The sequence below is a fragment of the Dermochelys coriacea genome, chromosome 1 (assembly GCF_009764565.3).
Source record: "Dermochelys coriacea isolate rDerCor1 chromosome 1, rDerCor1.pri.v4, whole genome shotgun sequence".
NCBI lineage: Eukaryota > Metazoa > Chordata > Testudines > Dermochelyidae > Dermochelys > Dermochelys coriacea.
Genome location: NC_050068.2, coordinates 249,377,625 through 249,404,489, shown reverse-complemented (window position 1 = coordinate 249,404,489; position 26,865 = coordinate 249,377,625). Strand labels below are relative to the sequence as shown.

The 26,865-nt window shown below is 44.8% G+C and overlaps 1 protein-coding gene and 1 long non-coding RNA gene across 5 annotated transcripts in view; one reads left to right on the top strand and one right to left on the bottom strand.

Annotated features, from left to right (window-relative positions):
• SLC37A3 (solute carrier family 37 member 3) overlaps window positions 1-26,865 on the bottom strand; it is a 49,393-nt gene that overhangs the window by 21,041 nt on the left and 1,487 nt on the right. For 3 of the 4 annotated variants that reach the window (XR_006282726.1, XM_038386593.2, XM_038386589.2), the window contains exons 2-7: window positions 16,852-17,025; window positions 15,392-15,506; window positions 10,318-10,410; window positions 9,062-9,145; window positions 6,567-6,712; window positions 5,486-5,582 (exon numbers count right to left, since the gene is read on the bottom strand). Coding sequence is in view for 3 of the 4 variants with exons in the window: in XM_038386593.2 (XP_038242521.1) it covers window positions 5,486-5,582; window positions 6,567-6,712; window positions 9,062-9,145; window positions 10,318-10,410; window positions 15,392-15,506; window positions 16,852-16,952 (636 nt within the window). In the remaining variant the exon portion in view is untranslated. Of the gene's footprint in view, window positions 1-5,485; window positions 5,583-6,566; window positions 6,713-9,061; window positions 9,146-10,317; window positions 10,411-15,391; window positions 15,507-16,851; window positions 17,026-22,101; window positions 22,167-26,865 lie in introns of all 4 variants that reach the window. The other variant, XM_038386590.2, reaches the window with a different exon arrangement.
• Window positions 13,456-14,098, top strand: LOC122461042. The gene is made up of 2 exons (XR_006282734.1): window positions 13,456-13,600; window positions 13,739-14,098. It is a non-coding gene; the product is annotated as an uncharacterized LOC122461042 (long non-coding RNA).

Genomic DNA, 26,865 nt, shown 5'->3' with positions numbered 1-26,865 from the left:
GTGAATCCTAACAAACGTTCCTGGAGCTTAGCCTCCTGTTGGCAGAGGGGAATAAATTAAAATAATAAGCTATTGTATTTCTATACTATTTTTCAAGTTTGTGCAATAAGGACCTGCAGGCACCTGAGCAGAGCACATGAACATTTCTCCCTTTACACTCTGCTGCATTTAAGATTTCCATGAGAGTGAATACTGGAAATGTGTGTATTTAGTCCATAAATACTGCCCTGTTCTCAGGTCACTAGTTATATAATATTGCTTTACAAGGGGCAGGGATGGGCGGACAAGGAGAGAACGTCCTAAAATCAGGTTGTATTGTCCAAAAGGTGAAGACTGGAGTTGCAGTCAGTGGACATGCTTGAGCTTGACTCCCCTCAGTATGAGAGAGAAAAGGCTGCCAATGGGGTTCTCTGTGAAGGGTCCTTGACTTTGGAGCTCTTCCCCAAACTTGGTCCAAAACAGCTCATGTCTGGCCTTTAAGCCACGATGCAAAACCCTTTTCTTTTCTCCCTGGCTTTGGTTATAAGGTGGATTTAACATCTCCTTTTTGTTGCTTGGCGACTGCTGAGTGGAGAAGTGCTGGAGTTTAAGTTGTAACTTATAACACGTGTATATTTCAATATTGTCAAGAACATCTAGAGCCTGGGATAGCAGCTCTGTTATCCTATAGAACTCAAAATCAATAAATATGTCTACCTGATGGAACTATTTTTACCCAAGTGATGGTTGGCAGTTGGCGGGAGGAGTTTTGATTTTAACTACAATACTATTGTTCTCAAGCACCAGACTGCACCTGCTCTGCTAAAAATCATACAAGAGGTTTATTGAGCAAAGTCAGATTGACCTTAGCACTAGGGAGACCAGATGTCCCAATTTTATAGGGACAGTCTCGATTTTGGGTGCTTTTTCTTATTTAGGCACCTATTACCCCCCACCAAAGTCCCGATTTTTTCACTTTCTATCTGTTCACCCTACTTAGCATGGATTATTTTTATATACCATATCCAAAAGAGAAGGAAAGCACAAACTGCAGAGTGAGAACTACATTTCAAATTTCAGCCTATTTAGGTCTAGCCTCTTTAAAAGTATATATAAAAACATGTAGTGGGAAGAGAATTTTTTACTCGTCCGTAACACAAAAACAGCTGAAGGTATTTTACTCAAACTTTCAAATAGTTTTTACCTCCAGGAGGAAGCCAAGAATAGACAATTCCATCCCAAACGGTGTATGTTTTGGGAAGATGAGAGTGGCTGAAAACAGGTGGTCATAATGAAAGCAGTTTTGCTACCTTAACTAGAACACAAATTTGGGTCTATTTCTATAAGAAGCCATATTAATTGCTAATCCTTGTTAAATGCTCCCTGAAGCAGTGGCATGCCCATCCCCACACCTGATGGATGTCCGTGCCCAGGGCTGGATTAAGGTTACGAGGGCTAAGGCTAATGGGAGAGAAAGGTCTAAGAAGTATGAATTACATATTACAAAAAAAATTATGAAGTCAAACATTTATCTATATACATATTTACATATTATTTACTTATGTAAAATTAACAAGTTTATTCTGCTCTGACTACACTTAATTCTTCAGACAAATATTTTCCCCCCTAGCTTTAACTGTGGCAAAGTCATGAATGATGTCATTGTAATTCAAAGACCTGACAATTTCATTCTCAATGCTCAAGAGGGACAAAGCACTGAGATGCTCGTGTCATGGTGGATTAGAGGACATTTGACACTGGTTAAAAAAAAAAAAAAAAAAAAAAAAAAAAAGAGAAGGAATGTTCTCCATTACAGTTAGTGATCATTAGTGACAAATACAGGCATAATGCAGTTTCAACATTTGGAAAACATTCCATCACATTGGATTCAGTGACAACTCAGTACGTACAAATACGATTTACTTTCGTCACCTTTTCTCTCTATATCTGAGAGCGATGCAAATTCAACAAACTGAAGAAATTATTTAGTAAAATCTATTGGGAGATCGTCTAGGTACTTCTGACACAGACGTCTGATACCATCACTGACTTTGGAACTTGAAATGTTAGGCAAAAAATTTGCCAGTACACTAAAGGTTTTGTCAATATTTTCGTAAGCCTTGAGCCGATGTTCTAATGAACTCTTCAGTTTGTCAATTATTGTGATGAAGGTATTATCTCTGAAGGCCTCCTTGTCACTGAATGAGTGGGAAGCTGCATCGTCGCATGTCTTCTGTCTTTTGCGGCATTTGACTGACTTATATTCATTGTTAGCAGCCCTTGCAGTCCCCTGAATTTCACACTCATCAAAACTATCCTGTATTTGTTGAAGAACAGTTCCAAGATTCCTCATTAGGTTTACAGCAGTGGAAAGGTCAATTTGAGCACTTTGCAAGCCTAGACTGCACCTGCTGAATGGCTGAAGTATATCATTCCAGACTTCACACAAAAATAGCAGTTTCCAAAGGGTGCATTGCATCACTCAGGATCTTCGCATCTTTTCTTGTTGCTGATTTTTGAGATTCATCATCCTTGATGCTCTCTAGCACTTCACGGATGTTGGGGTATTCCAGAACAACTGCATTCGTAGCTTCAGTGTTGGCACTCCACCATGTCCCTGAGAGTGACTGGGCATCGATTTGGTAGTGAATCTCTAAGAATCATCCAATGACTGGTTGATGCAGAGAAAAAAAAATTGTACAAGTCTTGGACAAATCCAAAAAAAGAAACTGCTTCAACACAACAATCCATGGCAGACTGGCCAACAAGGTTGAGTGAGTGAGCAGCACATGGTATGTAATCAACCAAAGCATTGCACTTTATCTTTGCCTGCATCCCTGAATATTTGCCACTCATTTGCCAGCTATGACATTGCATTGTCATAGCTTTGGCCATGACAAAGGTGGATGTCAATCCCATTTTCGGTGAGGAAATCGAGTAGGTACAAGGCAAATTTCTCCCGTGTGGTTGGTGATGTTTATGAAGGTCATGAAACATTCAACTGGTCCGCTGGGTAGCACATAACGCAAGACGACAGTCAGCTGATCTACATGCGACACATCCGGTGTTGAGGCGATGGACACTGAAAAATATCCCACATCTCATCTATGATGGCTGATAGTGTCTTCTTTGCCAGCAGTGCAATGAATTCATCACAAATAGTCTTTGATCAGGGGTTCTCAAACCGGGGTCAGGACCCCTCAGGGAGTCGCAAGGTTATTACATGGGGGGTTTGCGAGCTCTCAGCCTCCAGCCCAACCCCGCTTTGCCTGCAGATTTATAATAGTGTTAAATATATTAAAAAAAGTTAATATATATATATTAAAATCCAGAGGCTTGCTATGTGAAAGGGGTCACCAATAATAAAAAGTTTGATAGCCACTGTCATAGAAGGATTTTTTTTTTTTTTTTTTTATGATAAAAGGAAAATGAAACTTGTCTTGCCATTTAACCACTGTTCCTGAATGAATTCTCTGTGTCTATCACTTCTATGCATAGATGTTGGAACTAGGGGTGCAGCACTCCCTGGATGAAGGGGTTTCCATCACATACAACAGCATTTCTCAAACTGGAGTCCATGGAGCCCTGAGGTTACTCCAGGGGGTCCACAGGCCCTGCTGATCAACTCCTCCCCCTCCCTCCCAGCACCTCCTGCAAACCGCCGTAGGAGGTGCTGGGAGGGAGGGGGAAGAACAGGGATGGGGCTCACTTGGGAAAAGGGGTGGAAAGAAGTGGGGATGAAGAGAGGCAAGGGTGGGAAGAGGTGGGGTGGGCTCTTAAGGGGGAATGGATGGAGTGGGGGGTAGGGCCTGGGGCTGAGTGAGGGTCTTGGGGGTCCCCCAAAAATTTTAAATTACAATGGGGGTCCTCAGGTTGTTAAAGTTTGAGAAATGCTGTCTTTGACAGATATGATGTATGGCCTTTTCCACAATTTGCATCTTCATTGATGTGCTGAGCTAAGAAAGGGTCGAACTTAGCTATTAGCTCTAGAACGCCAACATAATTGCCATTGTGTTTCGATCCAACAGTCTCAACTGAGACACGGAATGGCAGACCACGCTCAGCAAGAAAAACTATGGTTTCAGCTACACAGCTGAGAATGTTCTTCCAATAAGCACGAGCTTCCAAAAACTGGTTTTCCATTTGGGTATCAATTCTGCCACTAACTTTCTGTCGGGCGTGGTAGCTGCTAATTGAGAATGTATGATGCTTACTCATTGCATGATTGGTAACGTATGCAGTATTCTTCCAACCACTGAGGCCTTTGCAGAACATTCGCCACTTCAGAAAACAGGCGGCAATAAAAACAGTCCACTTTCTTCTTAGAAGATGAATGGCAATCGAGAATGGCTCATCTAATCTGTTTGTTAGGCTTCACATATTCAAACACTGATTTGGTCAGATAACTATTCTGATTGGTGTACTCTCGCTTTGTCAATGACAAGTCAGCATCTAGATTCTGGCATTTCTGTGGGCCCTTCTCAGTCCAATATGCAAAGAGATCTTGAGAAGTCACGTCCCATGTGCCTGGATTGTTGGAGAAGGATTTTTTTTGTCTTACTATCACTGGGAAAGTCTTGAGAGGAGCCGGGTGAGACTGCAGCTAGAGAAGTCACAGGAGGTTGCTCCTTTTCATCAGGCACAGCAGGTTCACTTGGGCTGGTATTCACTTGGATTTCCTCACCACCAGACTTAGCAGGAGGAAAAAACATTAGGAGTGAAGAAAATCATTTCATTACTACATCTTGTCTTTGCTGTCTTCTTTGGCCTCCTTCAAGTTCTGCCATCCTCTTTTCTTTGACATGGTTTCTACTGTCCAGTGTAGGCCTACTGTGTATAAAGTTCTATATTGCTTGGGCCCACAAACACTTACTTAGCCCACAAAGACAAAATCACAACCACTATAAATTGAATTCACAATCTTGATGGATTAATTTGTACAAAGCAATATCCAATGAGACAAAAAATTTCCGATGGCCCCACTACCACCAACTCAGCTGTTACTTCAATATGGAATGGAGGGCCTACAGTAGGGTCTAAAAATTAGGGCCTAAAAATAGGAGGGCCTATGGCTATAACCTTCTTAGCCTATGGGTTAATCTGGCCCTGTCCGTGCCTCACCACTGCTTAACAGCAGTGTCTGTCAGCCAGCTGACGTGCAGCATTAGATTTGGCTCCAAACAGCACTTTGTCCTCTCCAAGTCAGGAAGACGGTAGGTGACCATGACATAGGCGCTCAGCAGAAATGGGTAAGTTTTAAAGGGACAGAGCCCCACCAAATCTCATGCAATATTCTGTACTCTCTGGAGTCGAGAAGGAATGGAGAGGATTACTATGCTCTGTTGCCAGGAAGGTATAGGGAGCAGAGTGACCCCATAGACATGGGAAAAGAAGAAAAACACGTTATTTATCTGCTCATCTGGTCTCAGTGGGCCAGAAACAGGAAAAGACTCCCTGGGATAAGACAGCCCTTCGCATAACTCCAAGTCAGACAGCAACTACTCACCTCATAGCCATACTGCAGAACACAGGAGGCAAGGAACGCTCCCAGAATGTTCCCCACTGATGCACAGGCACTCCAGAGTCCAAAAACAAAACCCCTCCTGAGAAAGCACAGCAAAATGGAGCAGGAGGGGGGAAGAAGATAGAGAGTTAGAACTGGCTTTAACTGACATGCAATAATATTAAATTCTCCACTCCCTCCCCACACAGAAACAGCTTCATTTAAAATAAAACATACTGTAAAATAATCAGCTCATGATAGACAAGTTTGTCTATCATGTCCCATTTTGCTTCACTTGAGTCAAACTAAGGTCTAGGTCAGTGGTGTCAAGATCCCAGACCAGATCCAGCCCACAGGACACTAGATACATTTATCCATGTAAATCTGACAAATTCTGATTCTACAAGAGGTCAAAGTTTCTATCTAGCCCTTATTGCTGTTGCCCTACCTTAGGTGGTCTGAAACAGCCTTCTGAGATGTTTGAAACCTTAAATCTAATGACAACACTTTAAGGGCAAGATTTTCCAATAACTTAGCTGTGCAGTTGTGCACTTTATATGTGCTCACAGTCATTGCAATTATGCGTTCAAACTGAGTTTTATATATGCCAATGGCCAAATCAACAAAGAGCAGAAAACAAATAAGAATGATACCCAGCTCTTATAGAACATTTTTGATCCCCAGATCTCAAAGCACTTTACAAAAGGGAGGTCAATATCATTATCCCCATTTTACAAGGGGGAAACAAAGTAATTCAAGTTTCGGCACAATACAACAGCCTTAATCTGACCCAAAATGAAAACTATTTTGTCAGAGTTAAATCTGTTATGTAGTGAAGAAATAAGCATTACTGTATTTTATATCGGATAAGAGCAGTTTGTTTATTGTTTATTTGGGACGTAAGATTTGTGTTGTTCACTATTCATTTACTGCTTGTCAATGCTCAGGTTACAATAGGTAAGTACGTTATTGTTTAGCCATCATAACAGGATTTGCCAGAGAAGTGTTTTGGTTTGGGAATTCAGCTGAGACTGCTATTCAGCATCACAGAAAAGCTACTAAACTGAGGAGAAATACCAAGTACCCAGCTTTTCCAAACCAGTTGCCCATGATGGCAACAACACAGGGCCAGCCAGTGGACTGCAGCAAGCCATTCACAACCCATAGGCAGCAGTAGAACCATTTGTCGTAGAAATGCAGCCACTCTGTGAGAGTGCCAAATACAAACTCCTGTAAGGAAAGAGAGGAAAACTGTGATCCTGATACAAATGTTCCAGGCTGACTGGAAATGTCAATGGAAAATTGAAAGGGAAAAAGAAGAAAAAGAAAAAAAAGAGAGAGAGGAAGTGGTTCCAGGCCTATGTTTTAAATTTAATTCAAATGACAGCATCTCCAGCAGCTCAGGTGTTCCTAATATCATACTCAGGCAACGTTCTGTGATGACTCAGAGGTAACAGCACCACCTGCCGAGTCACCAACAGCATGTCCTGCAGCATCTAAAACGTGCCTCCCTCCCAAGTATAGTACCCAGCTTAGTTACAGCCCACTCCAGGAGTAGTGGCAGCCACTAATTTACAAAAATAAAACTTTAATCAAAGATTAATGGACAAAATACCTGTCATATTAAATACGCAACAATATTGAAATGCAGGAAAGTCTCACTAATTTCCACTTTACCAATGCATAAACCCCTGCAAAAAACCTACAGTGGTTTCATAGTCTTTATTAGCAAACACTTAATAGCAAAGAGTGCTAAAATCAGGTCTCAAATTACAAAATCTTCACCAATATAACAGATAATGACTGTACTTTTACTAGAACACGACAGAGCATAATAAGTATAGAATCTCAGCAGCGTACAGCTAAAAGGAACCTCCATCCTCCCACACTGTGGTAGGATTAAGTAGACCTAAAACACCCTTGACAGGTGTTTTGTTTACCTGTTCTCAAAAACCTACCCAGGTAACCTATTTCAGATCTTAACTATCCCAATAGTTAGAAAGTTTTTTCTAATATCTAACCTAAATCCCCCTTGCTGTAAAGTAAACAGATTACTTCTTGTCCTGCCCTCAGTGAACACAAAGAACAAAAATTAATTGCTGTCCTCTTTATAACTATCTTTTACATATTTGAAGATTAACAGTCCCTCTCAGACCCCCAGTCTTCTCTGGATTAAGGGCTGTTCTGTACCTAAATCTTAGGTCGATCTAGCTATGCTGCTCATGGATGTGAAAAATTCAGACCTCTGAGACGCATAGTTAAGATGACCTTAGCCCCATTATTGATATTAGGTCAATGGAAGAATTCTGTTGACCTCTTGAGGGAGTGAATCAACTGCAGCAATGGAAAAACCCCTTCCATCACTATAGCAAGTGTCTATACTACAACAGCATAGCTGCTGCTGTAGCACTTATAGTGTAGAAACGCCCTAAACATGCTCAGTTCTTTCAACCTTTCCTCATAGCCCATGTTTTCTACATCTCTTTTATTGCTCCCACTGGACAGGGAACCAGTATGACAGTGAACCACTGATAACTGTTCTTTGAATATGATTTTTCAATCAGCTGTGCACCAATCTTACAATAATTTAATTAAAACCATATTTCCCTAGTTTGCTTATAAGAATGTCACGTGGGACTTGGGTCAGAAACTTTAGCCCTAACCTACACTATCCAGGATAAACAAAGCATGCTTTGTGATGCAATATACTTGATTTATGCATGTGCTTTTATCCATATTTGCAAAATGTAGTAATTCACCAATAGGTCTCCCAGTCACTGGGATGAGTTAAGATATGGGCATATCCATGTAATGTTAATGATTAAAAACCCAGTAAGATAAAATACATGCAGTGTTTATCCATGGAAGCTTGAAACTGGAGAAGTCTTTCCTTACAGAATTTCCTTCTGACTTATTTCACCCACCGCCAGCTGCAAAATCAAGTAAGTTAATACTAGTTTATTAATGTTAGTGTTTTCTTGTAAGAGAAAAGAAAGAAGGATTTGTTTAGAAGGAAAGCCATTTTAAAAAGTTTTGTGGGTTTGGAAAACAGTCCTGATGCAAACAGAAAACAGAATGAAGAAGAGAATGTGTAATAGGCCCAGATTTGGGCCCCTCATACTCAAGCATCTCTTGTTCAAGTCTTAGTAGGTCACAACATCTATGTTTGAAGAAACATCTCCACAAATTCATACCGCCACAAAGGCTTTAGGGGGGTTGGAAGTATTCTTCTGTAGGCCACAGACTCTGGTCATGATACAAAACAGTAAGTCTGGCCCAATGCCAAACTCCATAAACGAACCATTTTTGCCACGAAGTTCAAAAAACAAACAAAAAAACACATTCTGAACACCTTAGCATGGCATTCCCCTAATAACACTGCTTAGGAAGCACTGGGGTATAGCACTGGCAAGTATTATTACTATGCCAGCCCCAGCACCCACAGCGCCAGGCTAGGGTCAGATAAATTCTGCCATTCTACTCTAAACGAAAAACAAGAGCCAAGTGTTTTAGAGGGAAGGAGAGTTTCTAAATCACAGTAATCATGCTTCATCGAAGCAGAGACATTTTTCAACTTACCACTAAAGCAGAGGAGCACATCCCGAAAGACAAGACCCATCGTAAATTCAGGCGATCACCAACTATGCCACTGACAAAGAGACCCTAAGAACACAGATAAGTATGATAAGCAAAGCCACATAGTTTACATTTGTTTTCAGCATGATCTGAAAGAAGAGTTGAAGGAATGCTGGGAGTTCAAATCTGACCCCAAGTACAGGTGTGTAGAAGTTTGGTGGTGGTATTTATTTTTACAAGATCTCATACAAACAGAAGTGTTTCCATGACCTTATGCTCCTGAAATTTCAATGACAATGACTTTGTTTTGACAGAGGCTCTCCTGCAACATTTGCAATGTAACATTGTACTAGATTGAGAAAGTAACACTCATTGGACTATGAAAATGAAAATTACAAGTCTGTTTTTTTGTAGATAAACACAAAGCAAACAGAGCAGTGAAAGCTTAGATTTCTAAAAATTCAGCTTTAATAATCTAAGGTGTCACTAACAACACAGGTAAAGAAATTTGCCTAATTTTAGAAATACGACTTAAAAGGTTAAGAAAAAGCTACCCACTTTAGAGTGATATAATAAGTGTCCCAAAACAGCAAGGGTAAATGTATCAGGAAATATTTTACTTTAAATATAGTCTCCCCATCTTCCACATTCCTTTCAAGCCTCCTGAAGTGCAAATTGCCATGCACCTGAGAGACATTCCAGCAGGTACCACATGCAGATGATGTCACATCATTACTACAGCAGACTTCAGTAAGGAGCCAGAGTATTGGGGGAGGTGCCCAGGAAATGTCTTTTGCAGAGTGTTTGTTACCCTGCATGATACAAAACCACTTGAAAAAGCCACCCTAAATCTGTGCAACATACCAGTGCAAAAGGCATTTATTTGATCCTACAACCCTCCTCCCCAAACTCCTCTATTGTCTGGCTCCTTGCTATGTCAGACTTCCGTGGTGGATGTGACATGCGACTAGTGTGCAGTGTTGGAGATTGTGCTGGATTCTAGGAGACCTGAAAGAGGCTGGGAGGACAGAGAAGGTAAATTTAAAGCAGATTATATGCTAACTGCCTTTCACCATTGCTATTTGGAGCATTCAGCATGTAATTCTGAAATAGATGGATGGGAATCTGTTCACTTCATAAACCCTTAGTGTTAGTCAGGAGCAGAAAGCAGATCCTGTCCATCCACCCTCAAACGTGATGGGTCATTCTCACCATCCTCCCCACCCAAACTTTGGCAGCTGTGATTAAGTTTTACTCACCACAGCATAGGAAAAGAGAAAGATAGTGTCCAACGTCCCCAGGAAAAGAGTGGCATCTTCTGCATTGGGAAATAAATGGCTACTGTTCCAGAGCTACAAAGAGAAGCAATTGAATCATGAGTCTTCCAAAGAGACAGATCTCATCCTACAATACACAAAAAATACCTTGCTCCAGTAATATCCCATCTCTGAAGTGATTTAGCTAATTGATTGTGTCAGGATGAACTTCCACTTCAAATTCTATGAAAAGCACATTTTTCCTGCTGGAGACCTCAACTAACTTCTAGCACACCACCAGTGAGAAACACTGCAATTAAGATTTATGGTAACAATGTTGCTGATCTACATGCTGCTTTATACAAATAATGCCTCTGCTCTCAGGATCTTACAATCTACATTAAACGTGTAACATAACAGGAAATGACCAGGAGGAACGAGAAAACAGAGGAATCGGGGGGGAAAGATGCACTGTTCTTGGGAAAGTGATATTTACTGAGAATTCAGATCACCTATTTTGTTCCAATTTTGTGTTTAAACTGGAGTTCAATTTTAGTTTCAAAGTGATCTGACACAGGGAGAGAATCAGTAGTCCCAGAGCTGAGATTAGTGACGGAACACAAGCTGAAAGTAGCAAGCTTTGAGGATGGATTTGAAGGAAGAGAAGAAGGAATTAAGGGGGAGGGGGAGAAAGAGGAAAAAAAAAAATCAACCTTAAAAGGGGACATTTCCTATGCTCAACTATCATCAACTCCATTTCAGTTTTTGCCATAGATCAAGTTCTTCAAGGTAGGGACCACCTTTTAATTATGCATTTGCAAAATGGTGCTCTGATCCATGATTGAGGCCCTTAAGCACTATTGTAATAATAAATGATAGCCGTGCTTCCACACATCTCATTGCCTTCAGTCAGGACAGGCCTGGCTGTATTTGGAGTGCCTTCTACCCAAGTACTGGTCACACCTAGCCTTATTCAGCTTATGTGATCTGATCAGGCAGCAGCCAACAGATGTGGCTTCTATTTAGTTATGTTTTGCAAAATAATGCAGTGTGTAAAAAATATGTAATGATAAAAGGTAAAGCCACTGAAGAAAAGTATTGCTGCCACTAGAGGTCAGTAGTATCCATCTGTCGGTCTATTAATAAACTATACTGCTAGCTCAGAATGCTAAGCAAATCAGGAATGAGTGGTTAAATACTGATTAATGGGTAGAATATATATCCACAATACTTCATTTTACAGCACCCACAGGTGTTCTAGACCCTTTATGATAATGTAATAAAAACCTAAGGTCCCTGATCCAGACAGATTGCAATCCAAAAGTTTACACTTTAAATTTTACACTTATTACACAAAGGCATCCAAGATGGGAGGGGTTGCAAGTGCTTTGGAGAACAAGATTAGAATTCAAAATGATCTTGAAAAACTGGAGAAATGGTCTGAAATAAACAGGATGAAATTCAATAAGGACAAATGCAAAATACTACACTTAGGAAGGAACAATCAATCGCATAAATACAAAATGGGAAATGACTACCTAGGAAGGAATATTGCAGAAAAGGATCTGAGGGGATCACAAACTAAATAAGAGTCAAAATTATAATACTGTTGCAAAAATATATCAGTCCAAGATGTTGCGACTGAATGAACACCTATAATCAAACCACTGTAATAATCTTTGTACACAATATTCCTCATGAGATATCTTTTGAAGAGTAGTAACTCGTGAGTCAATAATATCATGGTGAAATGTATATCTATAAAATGCATATAATAAGAGTTATGCATGTAATCTAAAATTATGACTGAAATGCATTTACCAGACAAGTCTGGAAAAATCCTGATTCTCAAAGACAAAAGGACAAGCTGACAGCTCTAGCAGGTGTCATCAAAGCTCATTGGCAATCACTGGTCAAGCGGCCGTTCTTTGACAACGAAGGGGGGCAGGAAAAGATTGATCTGCATTTTTAACAAACAACATGGAACCTTTTTTCACTACAAGATTCCATGTCTCCCTCTTCACAGGGAGAAGGAACTTCATCTAGTGTAACTCATGAAAATGCATTTCAAAGGGTGACTGGGCTATAAAAGTGAGAGACAAAAAGACCTCAGTGATTCTATCTTTCTTTCTCTCTCCCTGTGTCTCTCGCACTCTTTCACCTAAGAGGACAAAGGAAACAGCCCTTTGGAGTGTGGGGGCAAATCCTGCCTTGAGAATTTGGTCAGTTATGTTGCTTGGAACATGTGGTAAAGATATTACCTGGAGCCAAGTCTAGTTTGTTAAGTCTTAACTACTAGGAAGCCTTTTATAGTTATTTCTCTTGTAACCATTTCTGACTTTAATACCCTATAGCTGTACTCACTTAAAATTTCTCTTTGTAGTTAAACAAATGTGTTTTATTTTTTAAAATCAAAACTAATCCAGTGCTGTGTTTAAACTGAACTGTTTGGGGAACTCCAGTTAAAGTAGCAAACTGTTGTATAAAGACCCCTTACAGGTGCAACAAACCTCTAATTTCTGAACTGCCCAGGAAAGGGCTGGACAGTGCAGAACACAAGTTTTTGGGAAAATTCAGGACTGGGGGAAATGTTGGGGTCACCCTGCACATGTTAACCAAGGCAGGTAGAAGCCCGAGTGTGGCTGGTGTGTTGCTGACAGACTACTGGGGTCAGAGTTGCTGGACCAGGGCTGTAGCTACAGACACACAGGATGTGACCTGAATGCTGTTTAGCTGTTTGTGAATGGCCCAGGTTGGGAGCTACAACAGCAAAGCATTGTGAGGCACCCAAGATTGCAGAGCAGGAGGTGACAGGTCTGGATTGCACCTGGGAGTGTTGTAAGCAAGACATGAGAAGGAATTCTTCCACTCAACTCAGCACTGATAAGGCCTCAGCTGGAATATTGTGTCCAGTTCTGAGCACCACACTCTGGGAAAGATGTGAACAAATTGGAGAAAGTGCAGAGGAGAGCAACAAAAATCATTAAAGGTCTAGAAAACATGACCTACGAGGAAAGATTGAAAAAATTGTGTTTGTTTAGTCTGGAGAAGAAAAGACTGAGGGGGGACATTATAAAGAGGAGGGTGATAAATTGTTTTCCTTAATTTCTGAGGACAGGACAAGTAGTAATGGAATTAAATTGCAGCAAGGCACATTTAAGTTAGACATTGGGAAAAACTTCCTGTCAGGGTATTTAACCACTGGAACAAAATACCTAGGGAGGTTGTGGAATCTCCATAATTGCAGGTTTTTAAATACAGGTTAGACAATCATCTGTCAGAGACAGTCTAGATCAGCGATTTTCAACCTGTGGTCTGCGGAGCCGTGAGGGTCCACAGACTATGTCTAAGATTTCCAAAGGGGCCGCACCTGCATTTGTAATTTTTTAGGAGTCCACAAATGAAATAAGGTTGAAAACCACAGGTCTAGATATTACTTAGTCCAGCCTCAGTGCAGCAGACTGGACTAGATGAGCTATTGAGGTCCCTTCCAGTCCTATATTTGTATGATTTTTATGGTTTATCCTTTAGCCAAGAATCCAACAAAGGAACGGACACTCCTATGGATAGTAAGAACATTCAAAGTTGCAGTAGCAAGGATTTAAAGAAACACCACCACCCAAGAGGTTTGGAAGGGTAATATCCAACCTCTAACTAATGGGGTTAGGAAGAAGTTTTCCTTATGTGCAGGCTATTTATAAGGTTTCTTGCACATTCCTCTAAAGCAGTGGTCTCCAAATCTTTTGGAGCGCGCACCCCCAGGGCCAGCTCTAGGGAAGCAAAAGAGAACTGCCGGCGGCGTGCCGCCGAAGATGGAGCGGGGAGAGCCGAGCTGCACCTTCAGCGGTGCTCCTCCTGCTGCGCACCCCCAGGGATGGTCTTGCACACAAAGTGGGGTGCGCGCACCCCAGGTGGGAGACCACTGCTCTAAAGTATCTGGTGTTGGCCATTGTTGGAGACAGGAATCTGGACCAGATGGACCACGGGTCCAATCCAATAGGGCAGTTCTTGCGCTCCTAATACAAGAAGATCTATCCCGCCTGTGTTGCGCAGTAATGGGAGTTACTTGTTAGTATGGAAGGGAGAACAAACATGTTTTTCCAATGTGTGATTCTAAAAACAGGAGTCTAGGAAACGTGCAATCTGAGGAAGAAGAGAGTCAAACTTCCTCTCTCTGCTGGCCTAGCCAGCCAGCTGCTCTAAAAAACCCACACCTGCCATAGTAAATATTTAGCTGGCTCAGGGCTACCTCCTCACACTCAGGTAAGGCCTTGTAGAAGATAATAGGACACATTCTGTGCTCATTTACCCCTTGTGGAACTCCAGTATAACTGCATGTAAGCAAGTCCAGTACTTCGACTTCCATAAGGCCAAATCCTGGTCCTACCAACCACAAGGCAACACTCCCATTCATGTCAAAGGAACTGGGATTTTAAAGGCAGTGGGAGCTGCTGGTAGTTCTGCATTTCTGAAAATCCAGTCACTTAAAGTGTTTAAATGTGGACATATCAATCCAGTTTAGACACCCTGTTAGGAATATCTTGGCCATTACACATAACTAGCTTGGATTATAGCAGTTTTCTTCCTTCCCACATCAGCCGTCCTTTCCCGAAGGAGATCAAAAGCACTACCCCTGACAAAACCATAGCCAAAATGTTACTAATACCTCTGCTTCTGAGGTGCAACTCCCTCCATTGCTCATTTCACGCACAGGCACCTGAAGCTAGTCAGTGGGTTTTCCATCTTTTGCATTCTGCTGACTACCATACACAGATGTTTCTGTGGACCCAGTTCCCATCCCAACAACATAACTTCCCACTTCTCAGAAAGTTTCACTCTGTGCACACTACGAAAGCCTCTGCTGACCGCTGGTGGTTCAGAGACTATAGTGTGGGATCTACTATTTTAAGTCACCCGAGACTCCCACCTATGCAAGTACTCAAGTAGCCAGGGGTATCTCTGGCAAAAAAAAAAAATCTCTTTTGCACCAGAGTTTGAGTTGGGCCATTCACATACTAGCATTCATGTGTCTGTATTAAAACTTGCCAGCTAGGTTGATAGTCCTGACTGTTCTCACCTCATATGGCTGGAGCTCAAGGGCCGTGGTATTTAGGTAGGAAGGAGTCCATTGGCTGGAAATGCTGACCTTAACATTGCTGAATGTCTTTCTGGAGGCATGGAGCAGGGAGTAACTGCAAGACAGAGAGTGAACACACATAGGTTTAACAAAAAGAAAAGGAGTACTTGTGGCACCTTAGAGACTAACAAATTTCATCGGATGCATCCGATGAAGTGAGCTGTAGCTCACTAAAGCTTATGCTCAAATACATTTGTTAGTCTCTAAGGTGCCACAAGTACTCCTTTTCTTTTTGCAAATACAGGCTAACACGGCTGCTACTCTGAAACCTGCCATAGGTTTAACAGATCTTCACTGGAGCAGAAAGCGAAAGGGACCCAAAATTCCACACACAGTCTGCTTCAGGGCCTAGCCAAGAACCTATTCTTTATTTTTTGGTGGGAGTGGAAGCACCCTAATTTGCAGTTACATACTCTGATTGTTGTTAGTGTGGGGAGGAATGCCAGACCTAGGAGTGTGATCAGCGTCTCAATTTGGAGGGACGGATTTTTTTTTTTTTTTTTAAGGTGGGGGGAGATGAAATGTCCACCAATGGTTATACACTTAACACACACACACACACACACACACACACCCAGCTAATCACCACCATAGGTTCTTGTCTAAAGACATCAGATATCCTCTTTCCTCCAGAACTCTGCATGAATCACTGTGTGTAGAATGCAGAGAGGAGAAGGAAGCTATAAACAGCAATGGCAGAGCACTTCCCACTGGTTAGAGCTCTCATTAAATGTGCTCATTGTTGGGACTGAGGGTTTATTTTCCCCTGCTTTTGGAAGGCTCCACTCGCTTCCACTCTTCCGTAGTAAAACTCTGCATGCAGTGAGATGGACACATCAGAGAAGTCCTTCATCATGAGTACTATTTATGTCAGTGGTTTTCAGCTTTTTTCATTTGCGGATCCCTAATAAATTTTGAATGGAGCTGCAGTCCCATTTGAAAATCCTAGAAATAGTCCGAGGACCCCCAGAGGCATTCCTCCCCACACTAACGAGAGTCTCTAAATGCACATTAGGGTGTTTCAACTTCCACCAAAAAAAAAAAACCAAACAGTTTTTAGCTGGCCCTGAAGACCACTATTCTATGGTAACAATCACCTTTCGTGGATCTCTTAGACACAGCCTGCGGTCCCCTCTGGGGTCCACAGACCATAGGTTGAAAACCACTGATTTATGTCAGTATTCACACAGGGAATATGCATTTAGTTATTTGAATGCACAGGAAACCCCAGCACAACATTACTGACACTGTGCCTCCCTCCACCACATCATTACTACTTGGCTTTTTATAGAACCAATGGTCAGATCTTCTCATTATCCTCTCTTCCTTTCCCCACCACACGTGCACCCCCCAAACTCAACTGGGCGAATGTCATGCAGATCTGGGAGCGGCCAACCTACCTGCAGAAGGTAAGCAGGAACACAGCAATGCGGTGATGAGTGCAAGGGGACACAAGTGACCTCTCTGCAGGCTGCCTTCGCAAAATCCCAGGCACAGCCATACTTCTGGCCTTGCCCTCCTTCCGGCCTGTGGCCTCAAAAGCTGGAAGTTAGTTTAGGTCATTTCTCTTCTCACTTAAAAGGAAAGGGGGGCAGGAAACAAAAACATTTTAAGAAAAGCTCGTGTATAAAACAATGTTCAGCAAGTAGTTGGAATGCAGCAAGGGGTACAATGCTATTACACTCATTCCCAGTCAAGTTCAAGTCTCTAAGCTCACCTTCAATGTTCTGCAAATCTCTGTGCCCATCTCATCAGCTTCTCCTTTCCCGGCACCAGTAATGCCTGGAACAGTCTTTCTCATGCACCAAGCACCTTCACGGTCCCACTTCTTTCACATGCACTTCCTATGTCCTGTCTGTCTCAGTTCTTAAAGGGTGCCCATCAGCAGACTCTCTCCCCACTCCCTGACCTGTCATCCATCCCCTGTTCATACTTGTCCAACTTAGATTGCAAGACGCTCAGTGAACGAACTATTTTGCACCATACAGACTGATAAGAGTCTTACTTGCTACTGGTATATGACTGACACACACCAGTGATCTTAAAGCAATAGCTCACATTCCCATATCTGTCTCTTGCCAGCATCTGCTGGAGTCAAGTGTGAGATTTTGAATTTAAATAGCTCTTCCTTTGCCAATAAGATGTCAATGAGAGGCCATATACAAAAAAAGAGTGGACTTGCATAGTTGGAAAAAGGGGGAAACAGCTGGAAAAGGGGAAGCTTAGCTTAGAAATTATGGGGTGGTGAGGTCCAGTAGATGGGCCTCCTGCCTACCAGTCCTGTGCCCTATATTCTAGTCCCATCTTGGCCACAGTTGTGATGTACATCATCAAGAGAAGCACTTAACTTCTCTGCACCTCACCATACCCCTCTGCAGACTGATGTTCATGCCTGCCCTACCTTCTACAGTTGCAAGGTATGGCTAGTGAAAGGGTTCTGACACTTAGGTCAAGTCAAAGAATGTAAGAGTTTATTTAGAGACTTACAGCTAGATCAGAGAAACCAAAGCAAGGAAGGAGCGTGCAGTGCTTGCTAAAAACTAGGGGAATGGACTAGACCAGTGTTTTTCAAACCGTAGGTTGCGACCCAGTACTAGGTTGCGGCATGTCAGGCACTGGGTCGCCTTGCTCTGGTCAGCATTGCTGACCAGGACATTAAAAGTCCCGTCAACGGTGCTGCTCAGCTAAGGTAGGTTAGTGCCTACCTGCTCCGACATTGCGCTGCGCCCTGGAAGCGGCCAGCAGCGGGTCCGGGCTCTAGGCAGGGGGGCCACGGGGCTCCGCACGCTGTCCCCCCGCCCTGAGCACTGGCTCCATACTCTCACTGGCCAGGAACCAGCCAATGGGAACTCGGGGGGCGATGCTTGTGGGCGAGAGTTTTGTGAAGCCACTTGCGTGCCTCCTCCTAGGACCGGCCCTGCTGCTGGCTGCTTCCGGGGTGCAGCACGGTCCGTGATGCCAGGACGGGCAGGAAGCCTGCCTCTGCACCCTGGCTGCGCTGCTGACCGGCAGCCATCAGAGGTAAGTCCGTGCCCCAATCCCCTGCCCCAGCCCTGAGCCTCCTCAAACTTGGAACCCTTTCCTGCACCTCAAACTCCTCATCTATGGCCCCAGCCCAGAGCCCTGACCCACCCAAACCCCTGCCCCAGCCCTGAGCCCCCACCAAATGCAGAGCCCCCCCTGCACCCCAAATCCCTCAGCCCACCACAGAGCCTGCACACCCAGCCCAGAGGCCTGACCCCCTCCCATACCCCAACCCCAGCCGAGCCGCCCCCCCCCCCGCCAACACCCTGAACTCCTCATTCCCGGCCCCACCCCACAGCCCTCACCCGAACCCTCTGCCCCAGCCCTGAGCCTCTCCCACACCCCAAACCCCTCATGCCCAGTTCTGTTGGGTCGCGGGCATCAACAATTTTCTTCAACTGGATTCCCAGAAAAAAAAAGTTTGAAAACCACTGGACTAGACTCAAGAGGCTCCTTCCAACCTTGTCACTGGTCAAGCCTTAAACTCAACTTAATGGCAGTTCTGTGTTTGCCTGTCTGTAGATAACACAGTAACTTTTGAATTCCACATCCGATCAATTTCAAAATGTATGGGAATAGTTTAGGCATCAATAGATAGAACCGAAGGGGGGACAAATGGAGCCCCTGCCATTTGATTAGCACAGCCACAGCTTCAAGCACTTCTGCCATTGTCTTTAGATCAAAAAACTGGTTAATGACACCCCTTAGCGCCTTCTTGCATAACACCCCCCACATTCTCCCAAAAGAGTTTAACATGTTGATACCCTGATTTATCTCACCAAGAAGAAGGAGGGTGAGCATGTACACAGCCACTGTTATACAGGCGGAGATGTGAACAGGGGGGAATGGGGGCAGCCAGAGCTACCGTGGGGGAGATTGGGGATATGGGAGGCAAGGCAAATGGGGCGGGGCAGGGAGGGAGCAAGATGGTTCACATAGAGCCCCTACCTTGGGGGGAGAATAAGGGACCCTGTTATGCAGAGAGGAGGAATGGGGGATACACAAAGCACACGCCATGGGGAGAATAGGGGCTACACAGAAGCCCCGATATTGAGAAGAAGGTAGGAATGGAGTGGGAGAGGGAATGGGGCACAGAGCACCCTTGGCAAGGAGGGAGATTATGTGATCTTGGAATGGGAGAAAAAGAGGGGGATGGAGGGCATACACAGAGCCCCTGCCACGGACCGGTGTGATGTGGGATTTGAACCCTTAAGGATAGTAGGGCCTAAGGGTCATCCCACCCATTCTGTAGTGTGGCCCTTTAAGGTTTAGAAGGGAAAGGTCTAGGAAAACGACAGAGGCAGGTATGGGGAGAGAGGAAGTGGTCCTGGGGGAAGTCTGTGTTTGTGGAAAACCTGTGCTGTTATTCCTTTAAGGGGGCAAGACAGCTCCCCTCTCTCCCAAGCAACCAGAGCCAGCTTTGGGAAAGAGGGCTGTATGCATACATCCTGACTCAGCTCTCAGCACAGACACCAGCAGGAGGAGGCAGCCTACTCGCTGAACCCTGGTGGGCTCCTTAGAGACAGGGACCGGCTGAAGGAGCCGCTGGCCTGAGGTAAGAAACACAGGGCACTCCCTGATTAAAAACCCCAGCCCCTAGGAGGAAGGCTGGGAAGACCCCTGACATGAAAGGGGTGCTTTTGGGGAAAGCTGTATGAACTGAACGCAGGAGAAGGGGTATATTGTGTAAAGCTTCTGGAGGCGAGTGGTTTATCTCTGAAAACCCCCAGAAGATGAAACTGAGGAAAATGTGCCTGCAGGGCCTTGCTCGGCCAGCAGAAGGCACTACAGAGGAGACATCCCCTATGGCAAGTGAGCGTGTGGGAATCATGCAATGGGGAACAATGGGATACACAACTCCTTATGGGGAACTGGTATGGGCCAAGGGGGTCACACAGAGCACCTGGCACAGAGAGGGAAGGGGTGTGCACAGAGAGATGCTGCCAGTGGGGAGGTTGTGAGGTGCCCATGAAATAGAGGGGATGGGAAGGTGGTACACAGGGAGTTTGTGATTGGGAATGGAAGAATGCAAGGAGCCCATGGTGGGAGCAAAGTGCTTGGTCTAGAGAAGCTATGAAGGGTGAGACTGACTCCCTAGTGTAAGATCGCCTTTATTCACAGCTGCAAAGTCAACCATGAAGAAAAATCCCCCTGAAGTTACTGTTAACTAACATCTATTAGCTCTAACACAGTGTCACCAAGCATTTTATGCACCAGATCGCTTTTTGAATTTAATTGCAACCTAGGATCTACCCGACCCGGTCCCCGAGGCCCCTCCACCCCATCTCCCCACCCCCGGTTGCTCGCTCTCCCCAACCCTCACTCACTTTCACCAAGCTGGGGGTTGGGGTTCGAGAGAGGGTGTGGGCTCTGGGCTGGGGCTGAGGGGTTTGGGAGGGGATTCCACGCTGAGCCTGGGACAGGGGATTGGGGTGCAGGAGAGGGTGAGGATGCAAGCTCTGGAAGGGAGTTTGGGTGCAGGAGGGGGCTCCGAGCTGGGGCAGAGTGTTGGGGTGCAGGAAGGGGTACAGGGTGCTGGCTCTGGGAAGGGGGTCAGGGCTGCAGCAGGGGACTGGGATGCAGGAGGGGGTTCAGGAAGGGGTATGGGGTGCTGGCTCTGGGAGGGGGCTCAGGGCTGGGCTCCTGCCAGGCGGCACATACCTCGGTCAGCTCCTGGTGGTGCAGTGGGGCTAAGGCAGGCTCCCTGCCTGCCCCACGCCACTCCTGGAAGGGGCCAACTCCCCCCTGCAGCCCGTGGGGGAGGGGCATGTGGCTCTGCAGGCAGCCCTTCTCTGTAGGCACTGCCCCTGCGGCTCCCATTGGTCGCAGTTCCCCGTTCTCAGCCAATGGGAGCTGTAGGGGTGGTGCTTGCAGGCAGGAGCAGCATGCAGAGACCCCTGCCCCTCCCCACAGGTGTATGCTAGCCGCTTCCAGGAGCGACGTGGGGCCAGGGTGGACAGGGAGCCTGCCTTAGTTGCAGCCCTGCTGCGCCGTCAGACTTTCAGCGGCCGGAGATCGCAATCAACTGGGAGCGTCTCCGGGATCAACCAGTCAATGGCGATCGACTGGTTGGTGAATACTACTCTAATACATCCCCTCTGCCCCACCAGGACTGAACTGTTCCCTAGAGAGCATATCTTAGACACTGCTATAAAGATGGCTCTGGGAATATTAGCAGTAGCTATTGGTATTACCAGCCAATTTTCAGCTAGTTAACACTCCCTTTCCCTCCCACAGTTTGTTTTATGCAAGTAAAACAAGCGTCAATACACTTTGCTATACAAACATTTAAAACACTGCATGGGTGGGGAGACTTGTGATTTAGCCGTGTCAACATTGGCTAGCCAAATCAAACTAGAAAACCATTCAGTGGGAGCAGTGTTGCAAAACAGCACTGAAACCCACCACACATTCTGAATTCCAGCTATGGAAACATTCCTCCTTTGGGCTGTGAGCCAGTTTACCAAAGAGAACTTAGTGGGACAGGAGAAACACAGAATTCCTCTGTCTTCCTTCACATGTGCAGATGCCTTTGTGATGTTTTGCATGTTTGACAGGACTAAAATAAAGTGGACGCATCTCAAATTTTCAGCCACCGAATCCAATTTGAAGCACTTAACGCTCACCACACAGTCTGTCTCCCTCCCTCTTTTCTGGGTTACTGGCTGCTGCATCGCTTCTCAATTGAACCCTAGGGTAGAAAAGCAAAATGTTTATGGAAACTCCCACCCCATGGTTACTCCACAGGTTCTTCTTTTCCTCTTCCGTCCAATATTTTTTTTAAAAAAAGATTCCAATAAATGAAACTCCGCAGTGAAAATCTTACTGCTAAGGTCTCCTAAGGCAGACATGCCTGGCACTAATTATGCTATAGCCACTAACTGCTGATGAATGTTAAATGGCAAAGTGTTCTAGGGTTGGTTCGTTTCTTTAAATAGGCAAAGCACCTACCCTGGGAATAGTGGAAGAAGAGAAATATACAGCGACAACCATCTTTTGACTGCAAATCTACCTGCAGGTTATAACTAGGGCTAGTGGGGGAGATGGAAGGATACAGGGTGTACATGTGCCTCAGGATAGCCATTAGCCTGACAGTGAGAGCACTCACCTAGGACATGAGACTCTGGTTCAAACCAGACTATTGGGCGAGTCTTGTGGGGGCTTGGCTAAACTTAGGAATTAGAGCACATTAAAGGAGCCCTGGGCACCCTAGCTCATTACCCATCCACACTGGCAAGGCACGTGGAGCGCTCTGACTCAACAGCTAGAGCGCTCCTGGTACTCCACCTCGGCAAGATGATTAACGCTTGTTGTGTCTTGGCTGAAATGCCTGGGCATCAGTGTGAACGAGGTGTTGCATTACTGCGCTCTGATCAGCCTCCAGAAATGTCCCATAATCCCCTTAAGTCAAGTGGCCACTCTTCTCATTGTTTTGGAATTGCTGCAGAAATGCGGATATGCCCTTTGAAAGCTCCGTTTCGGCTTATCTGCCCCGAGAGAAAGCAACCAGTACTGTGGAATGCTGTGTGAGAGAGGGAGGTGGGGAGGGGAGGCGTGGGTCTGCTGCTGTCTGAACTTACAAGACAGCATGCGGACATGCTCTCAGCCCCCCCAACCACTCTCTCTTTCTCCCCCCACATACACACACCACACTCCACGCCCCGCCCCCATTTGAAAAGCACAATGCAGTCACTTGCATGCTGGGATAGCTGCCCATAATGCACCTCTCCCAATGTGGCTGCAAGTGCCACAAATGTGGGATCTCATTTCCCTTGTTCCAGCACACAGGGCTGTACACAGACAACTGCTTGGAGACTGGGGTAGCTCCCTCCATAGGCAAGTCAATACCCCTGACAGACACAGGCAATAATTCCTTCACTGTCACAATTCTCCATACAGGTAACAGGTAAGGTATAGGGACATTCATCGTCCACTATCCTCGCCTTCCCAAACTGCTAACTAGACAAAGCCATCAGATCATAAGGCTGCCTAGGCTCATCCAAACTTCCCTTACCAGGCACATTGCCACTCCCCACAGATAAACTGCTGCTCTTCTCACTACCCTGAGCTACTTCCAGCAAATCAGAGTTACCCTTTTCAGGTTCACTTTTACAAGCTGTACTAGCCAACAATCCATCACCCATCAAAAAAATCTACCCTTTCCTTCCTCCAGTTAGGGCTTCAACCTGACCATCCACTTTAATCTGCTCCTGAGAAACATTGTCCTGACCAATGAGTTCTTTCTGTGCTTGATCTAATTCCAGATTCACTTCTGAGACATTAGACAGACATTCAGAAACTTCATTCACAAAACAGCTACTTTCCAAAGACAAATTTTTGGAAAAGCCCTCCATATACACAACTTTAGGATTAATCCTCTCCTGTGCCTGGTTTGTGTTAACTTGACTGAACATAGCTTTAATATCATTTCCAATCATAAGATCCTTAGGAATTGTGTTCTTCACTCCCACACCCATGGTGCCCTCAAATCCCTTCCATTTAAGGTGGATTTTAGCCAAAGGCACCCTAACAGAATACTCAGATAGGGCTACAACAGTTACACTTTCATCTAGCCAATAATCTTGGTTAAATGGAATCAATTACATACAGTAATGACAAAGTTCTTGGTTCAGGCTTGCAGCAGTGATAGAATAAACTGCAGGTTCAAATCAAGTCTCTGGAGTACATCCACAGCTGGGATGGGTCTTTCAGTCCTTGGTTCAAAGCTTCAGTGTAGCAAAGTCCCTCCAGAGGTATGAAGCAGGATTGAAAACAAGATGGAGGAGCTGCAGCAGCTTTTTATATTCTCTTGCCATGTGGTCTCTCTTTCTTTGTTCCAAAGACAAGCATTCCATCACATGGCATGGAAAAACATCAGAGTTCTGTCTATAGGCATGTCCCTGCATACCTTGCTGAGATGCAAGGCATGTCTGCCTTCTCTCAATGTGTCAATTGTAAAAAAGAAAAGGAGTACTTGTGGCACCTTAGAGACTAACATTTATTTGAGCATAAGCTTTCGTGAGCTACAGCTCACTTCATTGGATGCTTTTTTGTGAATACAGACTAACACGGCTGCTACTCTGAAACCTGTGTCAATTGTGTATCTGATGGTCCTTAATGGGCCATCCAGCAGGCTAGGCAGAGCTGACACCAACTTGTCTGGGGTGTCACCCAGAAGAATAGCATAAGTTTGAAATACAGACAGTATAGACACAATATTCATAACTTTAACTACAAAAATGATAAACACATATAGATAGCATAATCGTAACCAGCAAGCCATAACCTTGTCCAAGACACCTTATTTGACCCCCTTTATACAAGATCTGGTGCCCCTACGGGACCTTGGTTGCAACAATGTTCTATACTGTCCCAGTTCAAGTCAATAACGTCACATGCATCAAATTAGATATCCTGACATCTTTGTCCACCCACCCCCCTAGCCACCAAGCAATGAAAAATACCCAGTTCTTTAGAGAAAACCTAAGCACCCCATAATGTAATTTGTCAATGGCACAGAGAGGGAAAAAAATCCTTCCCGATATGATCAGTTTACGGGGATAGTCAATTATTTTTTTGTGAAGATCCAAATTTCTCGGTCAATGTATAGTAAAGGTCCAGACTTCAGAGAAAATAAAAAACAACATAACAATAATAAAAAGATTTCAGGGTCAATTCAAAAGCAGCTGGTGGTCCAGATTTACTCTCAGTCCATCTATTCCAGAGGTGGGCAAACTACAGCCCGTGGGACCGTCCTGCACAGCCCTTGAGCTCCTGGCCGGGGAGGTTAGCCCCTGGCCTCTCCCCTGCTGTCCCTCCTCCTGTGCAGCTAGGCTGGCTCCGTCCGGGTGCCAGGCCTGTGAGCTCCTGCTGCTCTGAGCAGCATGGTAAGGGGGTTGGATAAGGGGCAGGGGGTTCCGGGATGCAGTTAGGGGACAGGGGACGGTTGGATGGGATGAAGATTTGGGGGTGGGGGGGAAGACAGACAGGGGACGGGGTGTGCTGGATAGGGCGTGGGAGTCCCGGGGGGCCTGTCAGGGGTGGGGGTGTGGATAGGGGTCAGGGCAGTCGGGGATGGGGGGATTGGATAGGGGGTGGGGTCCTGGGGGGCCTGGCAGGGGTGTGGATAGGGATCAGGGAGGCAGTCAGGGGACAGGAAGGGTTGGATAGGGGGTGTGGTCCTGGGGTGGTGGTTTGGGGCAGGGGGTCCTGGGAGGGGGCAGTCAGGGGACACAGAGCGGGGGGGGGCAGATTGGATGGGTTGGGGGTTCTGAGGGGAGCAGTCAGGGGGCAGGAAGTGGGAGGGGCTGGATAGTGGGCGGGGGCCAGGCTGTTTGCGGAGGCACAGCATTCCATACAATTTCACACCCCGATGTGGCCCTCGAGTCAAAAAGTTTGCCCACCCCTGATCTATTGACTACTCCGGCTCACGCTTTGAAACATGAGTGTTACTTGACGCTGCTTTAGCATACACCAATGCAAATCTTACCGGTGAGAGTTGCCCCATCCTTTTCAATATCTAGCCACAGTTTTGACCCTGTGGCCTCTATGGTATTTATAGAGCACATATCTTTATTGTATCTAAGGTGTCCTTCTCTGGAGCTTTTCAATCCCAGCTACATTTCCTGAAGGTGACCCTCAGGGATATGGCAAGGGAAACATACTTTATGATAGGTTTCAGAGTAGCAGCCATGTTAGTCTGTATTCGCAAAAAGAAAAGGAGTCCTTGTGGCACCTTAGAGACTAACAAATTTAAGTGAGCTGTAGCTCACGAAAGCTTATGCTCAAATAAATGTTAGTCTCTAAGGTGCCACAAGTACTCCTTTTATTTATACTTTATGATATATAAAAGAAGGTCTGAGCTTTTTTTTTAAAACAAGTTTTTTCCTGACTTACACATTAGGAATTAATGCCCTGTCTAGGCTAGAAGATACTATGGCGACGCAAACTAGTGAAGTTACAGGAACCCAGTAAGTGAAAGCTAAGCCTTTAAGAGGGGATGGTATTAGTTAAGACTGTTTAAAACTGTCTTGTCTGTTTGTTTATATCTATTTAACTTCAACCAATTAACATTCTGAATAAGCCTTTGTTAAAGACTCAACACCCTCCTCCCCCACTTCAATTAAGGTGTTAAGAACTCACAAACATTCCTGATACCAGCCAAAAGAAAAGGAGTACTTGTGGCACCTGAGACTAACAAATTTATTAGTCTCTAAGGTGCCACAAGTACTCCTTTTCTTTTTGCGAATACAGACTAACATGGCTGCTACTCTGAAACCTGATACCAGCCAGTGATCCTCCAAAGTAGCTAGGGAAGACCCAAGTTAATATTCTTCATATTTCCAAGAAAAGCTTTTTTTTTTTTTTAAAAAAAAAAGTCTTTTCAGACT